The following is a 14,262-nucleotide window of genomic DNA, read 5'->3' on the forward strand; positions in this document are numbered from 1 at the left end:
TTACAGTCCAGAGAGTGAGTTGTTCTCTTCTAAAAATAAAAAGGTGATTGGAAAGTTCAAGGATGAATTAGGAGGAAATGTTATGAGTGAATTTGTGGGATTGAGGTCAAAGGCTTATGCTTATAAATACATTGTGAATAACGTTGAAAAGACTGATAAGAAGTTAAAAGGTGTAAAGAAAAATGTTATTAAAGAAACAATAAACTTTAAGGATTATTATAACTGTTTAACAACAAAGAAAGAAGAGTTTAGAAAGATTAATGGAATAAGAAGTTATAAACATCAATTATATTCAGAAGAGATAAATAAGAAAGCATTGGGGGCTTTTGATGATAAGAGGTTTATTTTAGAAAATGGAATTGATAGTCTCCCTTATGGTTATATAAGTATATAAGTGATAAGATATATATAAGTGATAAGATATATAAGTGATAAGATATACATAAGTGATAAGATATATATAAGTGATAAGATATATATAAGTGATAAGTTAAAAAGGGGGGGGGGGGGGGTTGGGGATTTTAACGGGCTACCGCCGCCTTTTTTACTATTATATAAATGATAGAACCAAGTATCAACCAGACTAAAGAGTGGAGGTGTAATCAACCTTGGTATATAAATGGAAAACATAATGAATGTGAAAAATATCAAATAGGTATAATTGAAAAGGCAACTGGTAAAAAAGTTCACAAAACAAATAAGAGAATTAATTTAAATACCGGTGAATTGGGTAAAAAAGATGGAAATATTTTTGAGTGGACGGAAAACTTTGATGGTTGTCAGGAAAATATATACTTTAATTTAAAAATGGTATGTGGCACTGGAGGCGCTCAAATAAGAACATTGAGGGAGGTTTACCATTTTATCTTAGCTCAGTTAAAATATCTTAATAAAGAACCAAACTCAAACATATTTTTTGTTAATGTATTAGACGGTGAGGAGAGTTGTAGGAGAATTAAATTATTTCCCACACATAAACAAATATTTGTAGGGTCGTTGTTTGAGTGGGTTATATTCACCAGATGATATTAAGAGTAAAAGGTTAAAAGGTTCATAAGGTCAGAAGGATCACAGGTGTTTAAGTGGTCTAATGAATAAGGATAACATGTCAAAAGGTTAGAAGGTTCGTAAAGAACAGGGTGAGAGAAATAGAGGTCTTTAGGGGCAATGAGGGAGGGAAAGAATTAATATGGAAGTGAATGGGTCAATGTTTGAGTGGGTCAAAGATTAATCTGCCAGATGATATGTAGAAGAAGGATGATAGGTCTATAAGAGAAAACAAATATTTGTAGTGTTTGAGTGGTCTAATGAACAACATTAAGGATAGGTACTACAGACAAAAGGTTCATAAAGATGAGGGTGGGAGAAATAGAGGTGTTTATGATTTTTGAAAAAGACAAGGGGGTAAATGACATTAGATAGGGATTTCCCATGTTAAACGGAGGTGTCCCAGAAGCAACATTATTACACTACTACTCAAGGTGTGGAACATGGTTCTATTCCCGAGACTGGTAATTGGGACCTACATCTGAAGTCAATGCAAGCGATGTTACCGTATCTGGCACCAGCAGGCCACACCAACTACACAAAATCTCTTCACATCTACATGAACAAGATGGAAACCCTAGAGAAACAACATCAAGAAGTTTATCAACACTTCCAAAACGGCTTCCATGTAGGTCGAACGTCAGATCGATACTGGGCTGGGCTCTCTAAAGACTTGCTCATCGAACAAGTCTTGATGAGAAGTCTAAAAACTACTGGTGGACAAACACGAGGCCGCGGTATGACAGAAACACAACGACTAGTTTGGCTGTTGTCTTTTAAGGCCTGTTCAGAGGTCAACTTGGCTATGCAGGACTTAACATCAGTGAACTACATGACCAGTGAACAGCATAATGAGATGTCAGAGGAAAAACAGAAGAAGAAGGCCCAGCACAAGGATATGTCAGAGGCAAGGCAGAAGAAGGACATGGCAGACAGAAGAGAGCTCCTCAACTTCCTGACCCCAAGAGACGCCTTTCATGAGAATCCAACACTGCACAATATTGTGACTGGTGTAACGGCTGATGACACTGTCAATGTGGACTCTGCAAGAGAGGTGGGAGAGAAGATCTTGAATGGTATGGTTGGGAAAGGTGTTGCAGAATACACATTCAGGAAAAAAGATGAAGCTGTTACCTTGAGTGATAGCAGTGCAGTGAAGACGAAAGAGGGAATGATCCAAATAGATCCTCAGCTGCTCTTTCAGAGACTTATAACGTTGGGAACGCATCAAGACAACCTGTTAGAGGCATTCCAATATGAGTTATGCAGCTATCCTCCGGCGCTCTTTGAGAATAAATACACTCCGCGACTGGCAAATAAAGCTCAACTGGCTGACGCACTTTGGAGTGGTGTCACTTTAGGTGTCAACAAATGACCCAATGTTATAAATACTGTTGTTATTGTATTCCTTGACCCTGAAAACATGGGTATAGATGATGGTCTTCACTTCAAAGGAAAGGAGAGACAAGGTTAAGCAACAGTGGTTTAATAAAGAATCAATCAATACACAATTGTGGAGTGTGACCAAAATGCAGAGCTTAATACGTAAGGCAGTGCAATCCGAACCACACTGAAAATACTCTGAAACAAGATCCTTTATATAGGCAGGACAAAGTAGAAAAAAACTCTCCGCTAAAGTATAAAAAACTCTCCGCTAAAGTAATGACCTTAATGGGCCGGGACAGCCCCTGTCGACGTCCTTTCCTGTGAAAGGGCTGAGTTTAAGGCACAGATGTGAAAGTAAGATATTGTGACATTCCCAAGCTATTATCTTAAACAAGCCGGGCCAGCTCCAAGGACAGGGAATGTATGCCACAAGGGAGTCTACAGTTTCCAAGCTTTGTTATATTTGGGCAGTAAAGCAAACTGAGCCAAATGCAAACAATGATTAATACAAGCATGCAAGTTAAAGAATACATAATAAATCATGGTCCCAACCAAGCTTTCAAGGTGGGCTGAAAGCGAGCAAACGTTATATAATTATGCGTTCACATTATTGAATATATACAGCAGTCAACATATCTTGCAACATCCTTTAAGTTCTTATCTCCCTCTGGCAGCTGTTTGGGGACAGGGATTATGAACGTTTATTTCCAGGGGCAGCTTGACCAAACCATGAACTTTGTAAGTGGATCTAGCTGTTTGTTCAAAGCACACAAATATGAAAGCACAACTAGATGCATGATCTTCACATCACATGTACATATCAGGTGACCTGAGTCACGTGGTGTATGGGGTATTAAACCTTATGCCCGACATAGACACCAAAATTAAGTATCTACGAGTCTCAGATCCCGAGATATAGGCAAAAGTAGTTTGAATGGTGGCCATTTTGAATTTCTGCAAATTAGGCACTGTTCCACAACTACGATTTTCCTATACTTTTAATATGTTGTTTTGTGAGCTATTCCAAATTAAATGCAGGTAAAATGGATTCTGTTGCAATTTGTTTTGGGTCATTTCATATTTTGACTGGACTAAAAAGAGGAATGAAAGAGTGAAGGTGAGTAGAGACTAGAGAGCCCAGATGTTGGCAGTCTACCCATAAGAGGGTTGCTGGCAGATCTTGTGCGACCTGAAGGAATATTTGCGGGACAGAGCACAGAGAGAGCTGGGGGAGCAAGGCCGGAGAGGAGTCGGTAGAAGACAGAAAGACCACCAACCTGCCTGCGGTGAGTGAGTGAAAGGCCCTCGGAGTTCGTTTCATCGCAGGAGATTCCAATGATTCTGAAAGCTTTGGTTTCAACAGCGTGAAGCTGAGCTGGGTGTGAGGCAGGAGCACCAGCCCAGAGGGGGGAACAGTATTCCATTGAGCTGCGGATGAAAGCCTTGTATGTGGTGAGGAGCTCAGGTGTGCCAAGGAAGGACTTCGCACGACGGAGGATGCCTGGCTTTGGAGGCCAGCTTGGAAATGTGGTTTTCCCAAGAAAGATCATGGCAGATAGTGAGACCCAAAAGCTTGAGTGACAGAACTTCTTGGAGAGGATTGTTGAGAAAGTATATGGGAGGGTTTTCCAGTCAGTCTTTTCGGAAAGACAAAGTAAGAGTGTGAGATATGTCAGGATTGAAAGACATGTTCCACTTGTTTGCCCAGTCTGTGATTTTGTCCAGGTCTTCAGAGAGTGAGCAGGCTGCAGACTGCAGATCTGAGGGATGAGGAATGGAGCGGCAGAGAGTGGAGTCATCAGCAAAGAGACAGAGAGGATTTTCTAGAGAGTCGGAGAGATCATTGATGAAGACCAGAAAAAGCACAGGGCCCAGCAGACTACCTTGGGGAACTCCATCCAGAACAAGAAGGGGAGATGAGAGAAATCCATTCAGGGCCACACGTTGACTACGCCCAGAGAGGAAGTCCGCAAGCCATGCGTGGAGATTTCCATGGATATCATAGGAGGAGAGTTTGGTGAGCAGAGCTGGGTGCCAGACCGTATTGAAGGCACGTGATATGTCAAGTGAGACAGCTCTGATTTGCTGTTTGCAATTGAGGACCTCCATCCATTGTTGAGACAGCAGAAGCAGCATGTCCAGAGTAGAGTGACCTGGTCTGAAACCAAATTGATGATCAGAGATCAAGCCATTGGAGAAGAGGAAGGATTTGATATCCGAAGCAATGATGGATTCCATGACTTTGCTGATAATTGGGAGCAGGCTGATTGGTCTGTAGTTGCAAGGATCTGTTTTTGCACCTTTTTGGTGTAAAGTGGTAATGTTTGCTGATTTACAAGATGCTGGCAGATGACCTTGAGTAAAATAGAGGGTGAAAAGAACAGAGAGAGGGTGAGATAGAGTGGCAGGCAGATTTTAGGACCCATGGGCTGATGCCGTCTGGTCCAGTTGCAGAATCAGAGTCGAGGTTTGACAAAAACTTCTCCACCTTGTCAGGAGAGAAGGACACAGAGTCCAGGAGCAGTTGGGTTCGACTGGGTAAGGTGGGAACAGAGAGAGATGGGTTCGGGACACAAGATTTTGAGGCAAACACAGAGTTGAGGCATTCGGCTTTGTCACGTGCGATGTCAACTGTGTAGCCATTTGAGATAAGGGAGGGGATGGAGGTGGAACAAACACCAGAAACGGATTTGACCAGACGCCACCAGGATTTGGAGGAAGGAGACAGGTTTGAGAGTTCAATCTTGAGTGTGGAGAGATAGTGCTTCCTGGCACTCCTGAGGGTGGACACACACTTGTTCCGAGCTTGGTGGAAGGAACTGAGATTGCCTTCAGTTGGATTTGCCTTCCAAGAGGCAAAGGCAAGTTGTTTCAGGGCAACTGCCTCACCACAAGATTCAGTGTACCATGGACGAGAGGAAGGGTAAGACAACTGCAGACGAGATGGGATAAATCTGTGCATGAGAGAGAGCAGTTTGCTTTGGAAGAATTCCCAGGAAGAATTGATGTCAGAGGCAGTAGAGATGGGAGACCAGTCCAGATGATTGATGGCTGCTTGAAGACCGTGCCAGTCGGCCTGAGTGAAATGCCAGACTCGTCGGCGCTGAGGAGGCTCTCTGAGAATGGCCAGAGAGATGTCCACTTTAACAAGCACATGATCAGAAGAACCGATTGCACCAGAAAAATAGCAGCAGACATTTTCAGGGAAGTTTGTCATAACCAAGTCCAGAAGAGAAGATACTCCATTGACTGAGATCCGGGTTGGGAAATTGATAGATTGTGTCAGTCCCAATGAGTCACAGAAGTCCTTTGCTGAGGTGCCATGGCTGGTGAGAAAGGAACCCACACCCAGCCAGCTGGCATGATGACAGTTGAAGTCGCCACATATGAGGAAGAGAGAGTTGGGATGAGTGGATAGAAGTTGGTCCATGTTGTCAGACAGCGAAATGTAAATAGAGTCATCACTGTTTGGAGGACGGCACAGAACACATATGAACAAAAGGTGGGAGCTGAGAGGAAGCCGTAGCCAGAGGTACCCCTGGGGGTGGGGTGGAGAGAGGGCAGTGCAAGGAAAGTAAGGAAGAGAGTTTTTGATAAAGATAGCAGCCCCACCACCAGGACGAGGCTCAGGTCTATCATGCCGGAGGAGGGAGTAACCAGGAAGAGATATTAAGGAATCAGAGACATCTTGAAGGACTTCGGGTGCACATTTCCGGTCCCTCGAGCGATGAGGCTTGCTTCGATCTCTCCACGGCATCAAAGTTTGAGTGTTTTCCCGTTCGTTTCTTTGTCAAATTTCCGCTGGGTATTTTGTTGTGTATGTGTTATTGTGTGTTTCTATTTGGTTTTGGTTTTGTAGTTGTTGCAAATTTGTGTGTCATTAGTTGTTTTTTTGTTCGCGCCCCGTGCGCCTCGTACAGCCTGGTCTCTCCGGGCTTCCTCCCCCTCCCCCCCGTCAGTGTTTTGTGAATATAAGTTCTTTCCTTCATAGTATTTGCTTGTTTCTTTGATTGTCTTTTCTCCCCCCCTACCTCTCACGAACATCTTACCCTTTGTCCAGCGTTTTGAAAACAGAACAAACAAATAAATAAACAAACAAAAAAAATTCTATATTAATTCTTTCTCTCCTCCCGGACACGTACTTGTTCGCTCTCCTCGTCTCGACTTGTGCCCCGCCCCCTATATGTCGTTTTTCTTCCACCTCTGCTCCTGCTTTCTCAAATCCACGTTCTCACTTAGAGACTTTTCCCAGATTGTTTTTCATGGTTTTATTTAAATATTATTTTAAAACCGCAGCCGTGATGCTGACGCCGATCCCCCCCCCCCCCCCCCCCCCCAGAATTTCCATGTTTTAAACGTTTCCCAGTGTGTACCCTGGATTAGAATAGGTACACCGTATCCCTGCGTGTCGTAAGAGATGACTAAGAGGGTTGGCGCCAGGAAGGGCATCCGGCCATAAAAACATTGCCTCAAAAAGAGAACCATGACAATTACAACTACATATGGGCAGGGTACAGCCCGAAGTGGAGATCGGTTTCTGAGGTTTGGGACATGGAATGTAGGGACAATGACAGGGAGATCAGGAGAAGTGGTGGAAGTATTGGTCAGAAGAAGAGTGGACATATGTTGTGTGCAAGAGACGAGATGGAAGGGAAGTGGTGTGAGAATGGTGAAGGGTAGGCAGGGACAGAAATACAAGTTTATGTGGCAAGGGTGCCTGGAGGGCGTGAATGGTGTTGGTGTCCTGTTTTCTGAGGAGTTTGTAGACAGTGTGGTGAGTGTGACTAGAGTGAGTGATAGGTTGATGATGGTGAAAATGCTGATTGGAAAGCTCTTGGTGAACGTCATCTCGGGATATGCTCCGCAGGTTGGTCGAAGCGATGAAGAGAAGGACAAGTTCTGCTGTGCGATAGAGAAGCTGATGGAAAACGTGAAAGATGAGGAAGTCGTTGTGGTAGGAGGAGACCTAAATGGACATGTGGGAAGGAGTATGGATGGTTTTGAGGGAGTTCATGGGGGTTACGGATATGGTGTGAGAAATGGAGAAGGTGAAAGGATTTTGGAGTTTGCTGATGGAGCTGATTTGTTGATTTGTAATACTTAGTTCCAGAAAGAAGATAATAAGCTTGTTACACACACGTCAGGTGGGTCGACGACAACCGTTGACTACCTGATGGTGCGTAGGCGAGATAGAGGGCACCTCCGGGACACAAAGGTGATCCCGGGGGAGGAGGCTGTTTCACAGCACCACTTGGTTGTCTGCGACATAAGGGTGGAAGGTGCGAGGAGAGCTCAGCGGGTGAAGTACCAACCGAGAATGAAGGCGTGGATGTTGAAAGAGGTGACAGTAAGGGAGGCATTAAAAGAGAGGCTGAGTAGGGTAGAGGCTGATGTGGTTGAGCTTGAAACTGGTTGGATGTCAATGAAAGCTAGTCTGTTGGGAGCCGTTGGTGAGGTATGTGGATGGACAAAAGGACCACCGAAGCACTCGGAAACATGGTGGTGGGATGATGAAGTTGGAAAGAGGATTGACGAGAAGAGGAAGAAGTACAAGGAGTGGCAGAAGGCAAAGGGTACGGGAGCAGAAACAGCAGAGCATGAAAGTTATAAGGCAGCCAGGAAGGCTGCAAAGAAAGAGGTAGCAAAGGCGCAGGAGGCATGCAGGAAAATGTTCGGAGAACGCTTGGATTCAGAAGAGGGTCAGAAAGCAGTATTCAGGATTGCAAAGCAGATAGCGAAAGAGAGGTGTGATGTGATGGGGGTGAGTTGCTTGAAGGATGAAGTGGGACAAATCGTTGTCGACCCAGATGGAATTAAAGGAAGATGGAAAAGATATATGGAAATGCTGTTGAATACAGAGAATGAATGGGATGGCAACATAGAGAGTAACCCAGTTTTAGGACCGGCAGAGAAAATAACTGAGAAAGAAGTTGAGGAAGCGATAAAAGCAATGAAGGGTGGAAAAGCGGGAGGGCCGACGGGAGTTGTGGGAGATATGTTGAAGGCAGCAGGAAGTTGGGGTGTGAAGAGAATGACAGAGATCTGTAATCTGGTGGTGAAAGAAGGCCGCATTCCAGTGGATTGGGAACTGAGTACCCTCGTCCCTCTATACAAGGGGAAAGGTGACCCTCTGGAGTGTGGCTCGTACCGAGCGATAAAGTTATTGGAGCATGGAATGAAGGTATTGGAAAGGGTGTTGGAGAGGAGGATAAGGAAGAAAGTGAAGATCGACGAAATGCAGTTTGGATTTATGCCAGGAAGAGGAACGACAGCCGCACTTTTCATTGTGAGGCAGTTGCAGGAGAAATACATGGAGAAGAGGAAGAAGTTGTTTCTTGGGTTTGTTGATCTGGAGAAAGCATTCGATAGGGTTCCACGCAAAGTATTGACATGGGCATTGAGGAAGTTAGGAGTGGAGGAATGGTTGATCAGAGTAGTGATGGCAATGTACAAAAGAGCGCGCACAGCTGTAAGGACGAAGGACGGGAACAGTGGTGAGTTTGAGGTGAAGGCGGGAGTGCATCAGGGGTCGGTACTAAGTCCACTACTATTTGTAGCTGTGATGGAGGTGCTGGCTCAGAACGTAAAGGAGGGTTTACCGTGGGAGTTGTTGTATGCAGATGATCTGGTGTTGATTGCGGAAAGTATGGATGGACTGAAGGAAAAGATGAACAAGTGGAAGGAATGTATGGAGACAAAAGGTCTGAAGGTGAATAACGGAAAGACGAAGGTGATGGCAAGTGGTAAAGCATGTGGTGAGGTGGAAAGAACTGGGAAGTGGCCCTGTGCTGTGTGTAGGAAGGGTGTCGGAGTGAACTGCATTCAATGTACAATGTGCGCTGAGTGGGTTCATAAAAAGTGGTCTGAGAGGGTCATTAACCAGTGTGGCAGCTACATTCAAATGTAAGGTGTGCACAGAGGGAGCTGCAGATGGAGGAAATGTTGAGTTGGATATTGGAGACGGCGTGAAGCTGGAAGGTGTGAAAACATTTTGCTACCTCGGAGACAGGCTGAATGGAGAAGGTGGATCAGACTCGGCAACGGTTGCTAGAGTGAGATGTGCATGGAAGAAGTTTCGGGAACTGAGTGGCGTGCTGATGATTAGGGGAGTGTCGTTGAAGCTGAAGTGAAAGGTGTATGCTGCATGTGTGAGAAGTGTTATGATTTATGGGAGCGAGACATGGGTAATGAACATAGAGCAGCAACGAAGGCTGGAAAGGGTGGAAATGCGAATGGTTCGGTGGATGTGCGGATTATCGTTGAGAGAGAGGAAGACAAATGATGAATTGCGAAAGGTGATAGGAATAGAGCCTGTGATGGATGCTGTGAAGAGGACAGGTTGAGATGGTTTGGTCATGTGTTGAGGAAGGATGAAAGTGACTGGTTGAGAAGAGTGATGGAAATGAATGTAGAAGCAAGTAGAGGACGGGGAAGATCGAGAAAGACTTGGTCAAAGATGGTGCAAGAAGAAATGCGGGCAAGGGGGTTAACAAGGAGAGATGCAGAAAATATGGCAAAATGGAGAAGATTGTCATGGGGACCGCAAGGCGAACCCCCGCTCTAGCAGGGAAAATGGCCTTAAAATGCCTGTTGTTGTTGTGGTTGTTGTATAGGCGTGGGTGCTCCTTTAAAAAACAAAAGAGTAAGTACTCTCTTATGTTAGCCTTCCAAAAAATATTTAATAAAAGCAAAAGGAAACCGAATAAATTATGGACTGATGAGGGAACAGAGTTCTATAATAAAACATTGATGAATTTCCTTAAAGATAACGGTATAACATTATACAGCACCATTATACAGCGGTTGTCATTGAGCATTTTAATCGTACTTTAAAAGAGAGACCATACAAAAAATTCACTCAACTCAGTTCTCACCAATGGGTATCTTTCATTTAGGATATTGTCGATAATTACAATAATAAAGTCCATTCCTCCACAAAATCAAAACGAATAGAAACATTTACAAAATTAGAATATGAAAGATGATTAATTAATAATAATATACAGATGTAAAAAACATTTTGAAAAAGGTTATACAAAAGAGATGGATGAATGAACTTTTTAAAATTGTAATGGATACAGTTCCTTGGACTTACAAATTATATGGACTTTATTATTTATTATATGATTTAAAGGGAGAAGAAATCTTGGGTTCATTTTATTCACACGAATTACAAAAGACACAAGTAAGCAGATATTAAAATGAGGGGTTTAAAAAGATTTAGTAGATGTCAAGAAATAAATGGGAAAACAATCTACGACAATCTTAAAATGAATTGTGGCTCGGGAGGGGGTCAGACGAGAACCTTGAGAGAGGTTTGTAATTTCATCTCTGCCAAACAACGATATTTAAACCAAGAACCAGGTTCCAACATATTCTTTGTGAATATACTTGATGGTGACGAGTGCCATAAGAAAATTCAGTTATTCCCTAAAACAGAATATAAAGAAATATTCATTGGTTCGCTGTTCAAATGCAATGAAATATGATAGGTGTGAATAACATGAAAGATCATTTATAATAATCAATGCCCACCCACAAGTAGAAAGGGAATGTTGGTTCTGAGATAAGACATTGATCAGGTGAGCGAGCGAAAAAGAGTGGTCCTGCGAAGACGACCTTGCTTCAGAACCAACATTCCCCTACTACTGTTCCCGCTTTAAGCAAATGCTTTTAGGGACTCTGCCTCCTTCAGTCACTTAAATGGCCTTTGTTCATTGTGATTTTGTTGCAGGAAATACATGTTGTATTGATTGATTGACGTGGACACACCTACAATTCCAAAATCTACAATGACAGCAAGTTGCTGGTTAAGTAACCTAATTGAAGTTTTCTGTGTGGTCCAACCATATAATTTCCATTACCTCATTCAGAGTCTTCCTGTCATAAAAAGGGGACAGAACCCTCAACAACGGAACTTTGAACCAAATATGGGATAAGAAGAACGAAAGCGCACTCATTTGTGTACATCTAAAACTTTTATTAAAGCCTGTAATGAGATCAAACAGGGCAATAAAAAATATAAACCAAGAAAGAAATGCTACTCTTAAGGCGCAGTGACTTTGAAATGATGCAAGTGATGTTTGTAGTCCAACCAATTACACAATAACCAAAGGAAATGTCAGAAACACCACCCAGGTTTATGGGGGTGCCAAAACCATTTTCCCAATTAACTTGGCAATTCATTATCAATGTCGAGTTTCTTCAGTCGGTGTGAAAATAAACAGACAAATAATGTATGCAAGAAAATGTTTCATGGCAGCCCTCAAAATAAATAAAAAAAGAAGTGTTTGTTCGGCCTTCTGCACAATCAAATTTATATAAGGCATTTGACCGCCGATCCCTCCAATCACAAGGGCACTTCCATGTATCTATAGAGCTCTCTGGCAATGAGCAAATTCATATTGATTACACTGGATTAGCAATGTTATTCATGCTGCAGTTTTGAATTGAATGTCAAAACGTATCGTACTACAACTGTGGGACAGACATGTGACCTGAGAACCAAGGATTCCAGTATGAATTCACTGACAACTGAGCTCACGTAACAATACGGCCAAACAGTTTCATGAATTGGAAAGAAGCACAAGTTGAAAGCAGCAACGCCACTTATGCTTTTGAGTGAGAAAGTCTCTTATTTTCCACTTTGTATAGGTTTCATTCAGGGTAAATTTAGTAAATGAGGGAAAGAGATCGACACTCTTGAGTGAAAGAAAGTGTATTAAATGACCAAAAGCAACATGGTGTGTGCAAAACCAAGAGGAAATGAATCACATTTTGCGAACGAGAGGTTGAAGGGACTGCAATGTGGAAAGTTCCAAAAAATAATTGACACTTTCAGTGACCTCGAGGTGAACTGAGGTACACCACAGGTATTGTGGACGATGGAAGGAATAGTTTTGTCGTGAAGAGCTGTGTGAGGTTTCCACTTGATAATGAAGTGACAAGTCTGAAAAGTGAGGCCTAACGATAGGGCTGAAAAGTGTGGAGGACCGCCGCCAGCTCTGTGTGACCAAAGCTGGCTAGAGGTTGTGGGGCAACATAGACGGTTTGGGCAGTAAGGTAGGCCTGTGGACCTGGAGCCGTGATTACAGCTGCTACAGCTGGGGTTGTGTAGCCTCCTGGGGATGCAGCTGCAAATGTGGGCTGTGCACTGAAACCTGGCAAATACAGTGTCAAGTTAGGTCAATATCCGTAGAACAGCACACACGTGTAAATCAACAAAATATACTTTTCACGATTTCACAAACTTTAATAATTGCGATCTGCCACCACTAAATGAGTTTATGAGACTCCTTTTGAGCATATTTTATACTCTTTATAGCACCCGCTACATTTCCTCTGGCAGAAGCGGTTGAACCAATTAGATCTTTATGTTTAAGAATAGTTGAACCAATACCCATTAGAGTATCAATTATCCCATCTCCTTTACTTCTGAATTGACTGATGTCCTGCACCCCTTTGTCTCTTTGGTTTATAGTATCCTCCACCAAAATACATACCTTCACCCTTATGGTATGGTGAAAGGAACATTCATCCCCATCTTTTGTAATCATTTTATATTTTCCCAACTCGTGTTTCCTCACAATAACCATTGCATTTATTTATTGAAAAACTTCACGTACATGAATTCTGATGGATATAATTTCTCCAATGAAAGAAATCATATGATTATCTTAGTCGGTTATCCTAAAATTTACTCTGTAAATTGTTTTTCCTGGCACAGGTAGATATGCAAGCTATTTCGGTTCCATATTAAATTTATAACCAATTGGGGTGGAGTATGCGCTGAATGAAAGTATTGTTTGTTTTTGTTCCATCATTATAAGCACCATCAATCAAATCACAGTGAATTAATACTGAATTTATACCTGACGATATTTGAATAACATTATCACTGTAAAATGTTCCATAGGTCTCAATCTTTTTTGAGGAGAACCCCAATAACTCTCGAAATGAATTATCAATTGTGAAATCAACTTTGTCCTTTTTTAAAGCCTAATTGTTGATTTTAAAATATGTTTTTGAATATCTACAACAATATTTTTGGTTCATCACCTTCTTCTTTCATAAGGCAAGAAATTCCAGAAGATATTTTGGAAATCTCATATGCTCCGGGTGAAACTGTTATAGTTTTGTATCAACTTCCTGAAATATAACTAAACTTGTTGTTTTTCTCTCTGATATTAAAAAGGGTATTTTAAGTTCCCAAAGACAATAAAGATGCTTCATATTCTTTTGTGGGGTCAAGTTGTAGTGGGTATGGGAATAAAGATGTGTGATCACTTGTGAAATTAAAACGAAGAATTGTGCTTCTCATCTTATTTAATATGTAATAAAATATCTTTGTATTGACATTTATTAATTCTTTTCATATTCATAAACTGGTCTAAAATGGCTGAGGTTTCATTAAAACAATTGTTCTTTCCAGCCTTCTTACTACCTAACAGCAATAACAGTCTGTTAACTAATTGTGATGGGTCATTTGGAAGAAAAATAACACCTGAACCAAGCCGACTTAAAGCCTTAATAATATGTTTTTCCTTCTCATTCTTCCTTTTTTTTTTACTAGCAACAGAAACTCCATGATTAAGCGAGTTTAGTAAATCAATATAATTATGATCTATCATCCTCATTTTTCATATTCAACGGTTCATCAAAATAACTTCAATCAACCCTCATACTTGTTGCTTGTTTTCCATCTTTTGAGAGAAGAAACATTCATCTGGGGGTTAACTTAAGATGTGGTTGGGGAGAACCTAAGAATATCAATTAATTATAATGTATTAATACCTTTTCTTTAACAAGATGGAACATTGCTGTTTCTTC

The 14,262-nt window shown here is 41.9% G+C and overlaps 1 protein-coding gene across 14 annotated transcripts in view; it reads right to left on the reverse strand.

Annotated features, from left to right (window-relative positions):
* Positions 1-11,392: 11,392 nt before the first annotated feature.
* LOC137422867 (interleukin enhancer-binding factor 3) overlaps positions 11,393-14,262 on the reverse strand; it is a 350,140-nt gene continuing 347,270 nt past the window's right edge. For all 14 annotated transcript variants that reach the window (XM_078775056.1, XM_078775055.1, XM_078775047.1 and 11 more), the window contains one exon: positions 11,393-12,593. Coding sequence is in view for 5 of the 14 variants with exons in the window: in XM_078775047.1 (XP_078631173.1) it covers positions 12,531-12,593 (63 nt within the window). In the remaining 9 variants the exon portion in view is untranslated. The remainder of the gene's footprint in view (positions 12,594-14,262) is intronic.

Source organism: Myxine glutinosa, chromosome 3, assembly GCF_964187855.1.
Source record: "Myxine glutinosa chromosome 3, kmMyxGlut1.1, whole genome shotgun sequence".
NCBI classification, from domain to species: domain Eukaryota; kingdom Metazoa; phylum Chordata; class Myxini; order Myxiniformes; family Myxinidae; genus Myxine; species Myxine glutinosa.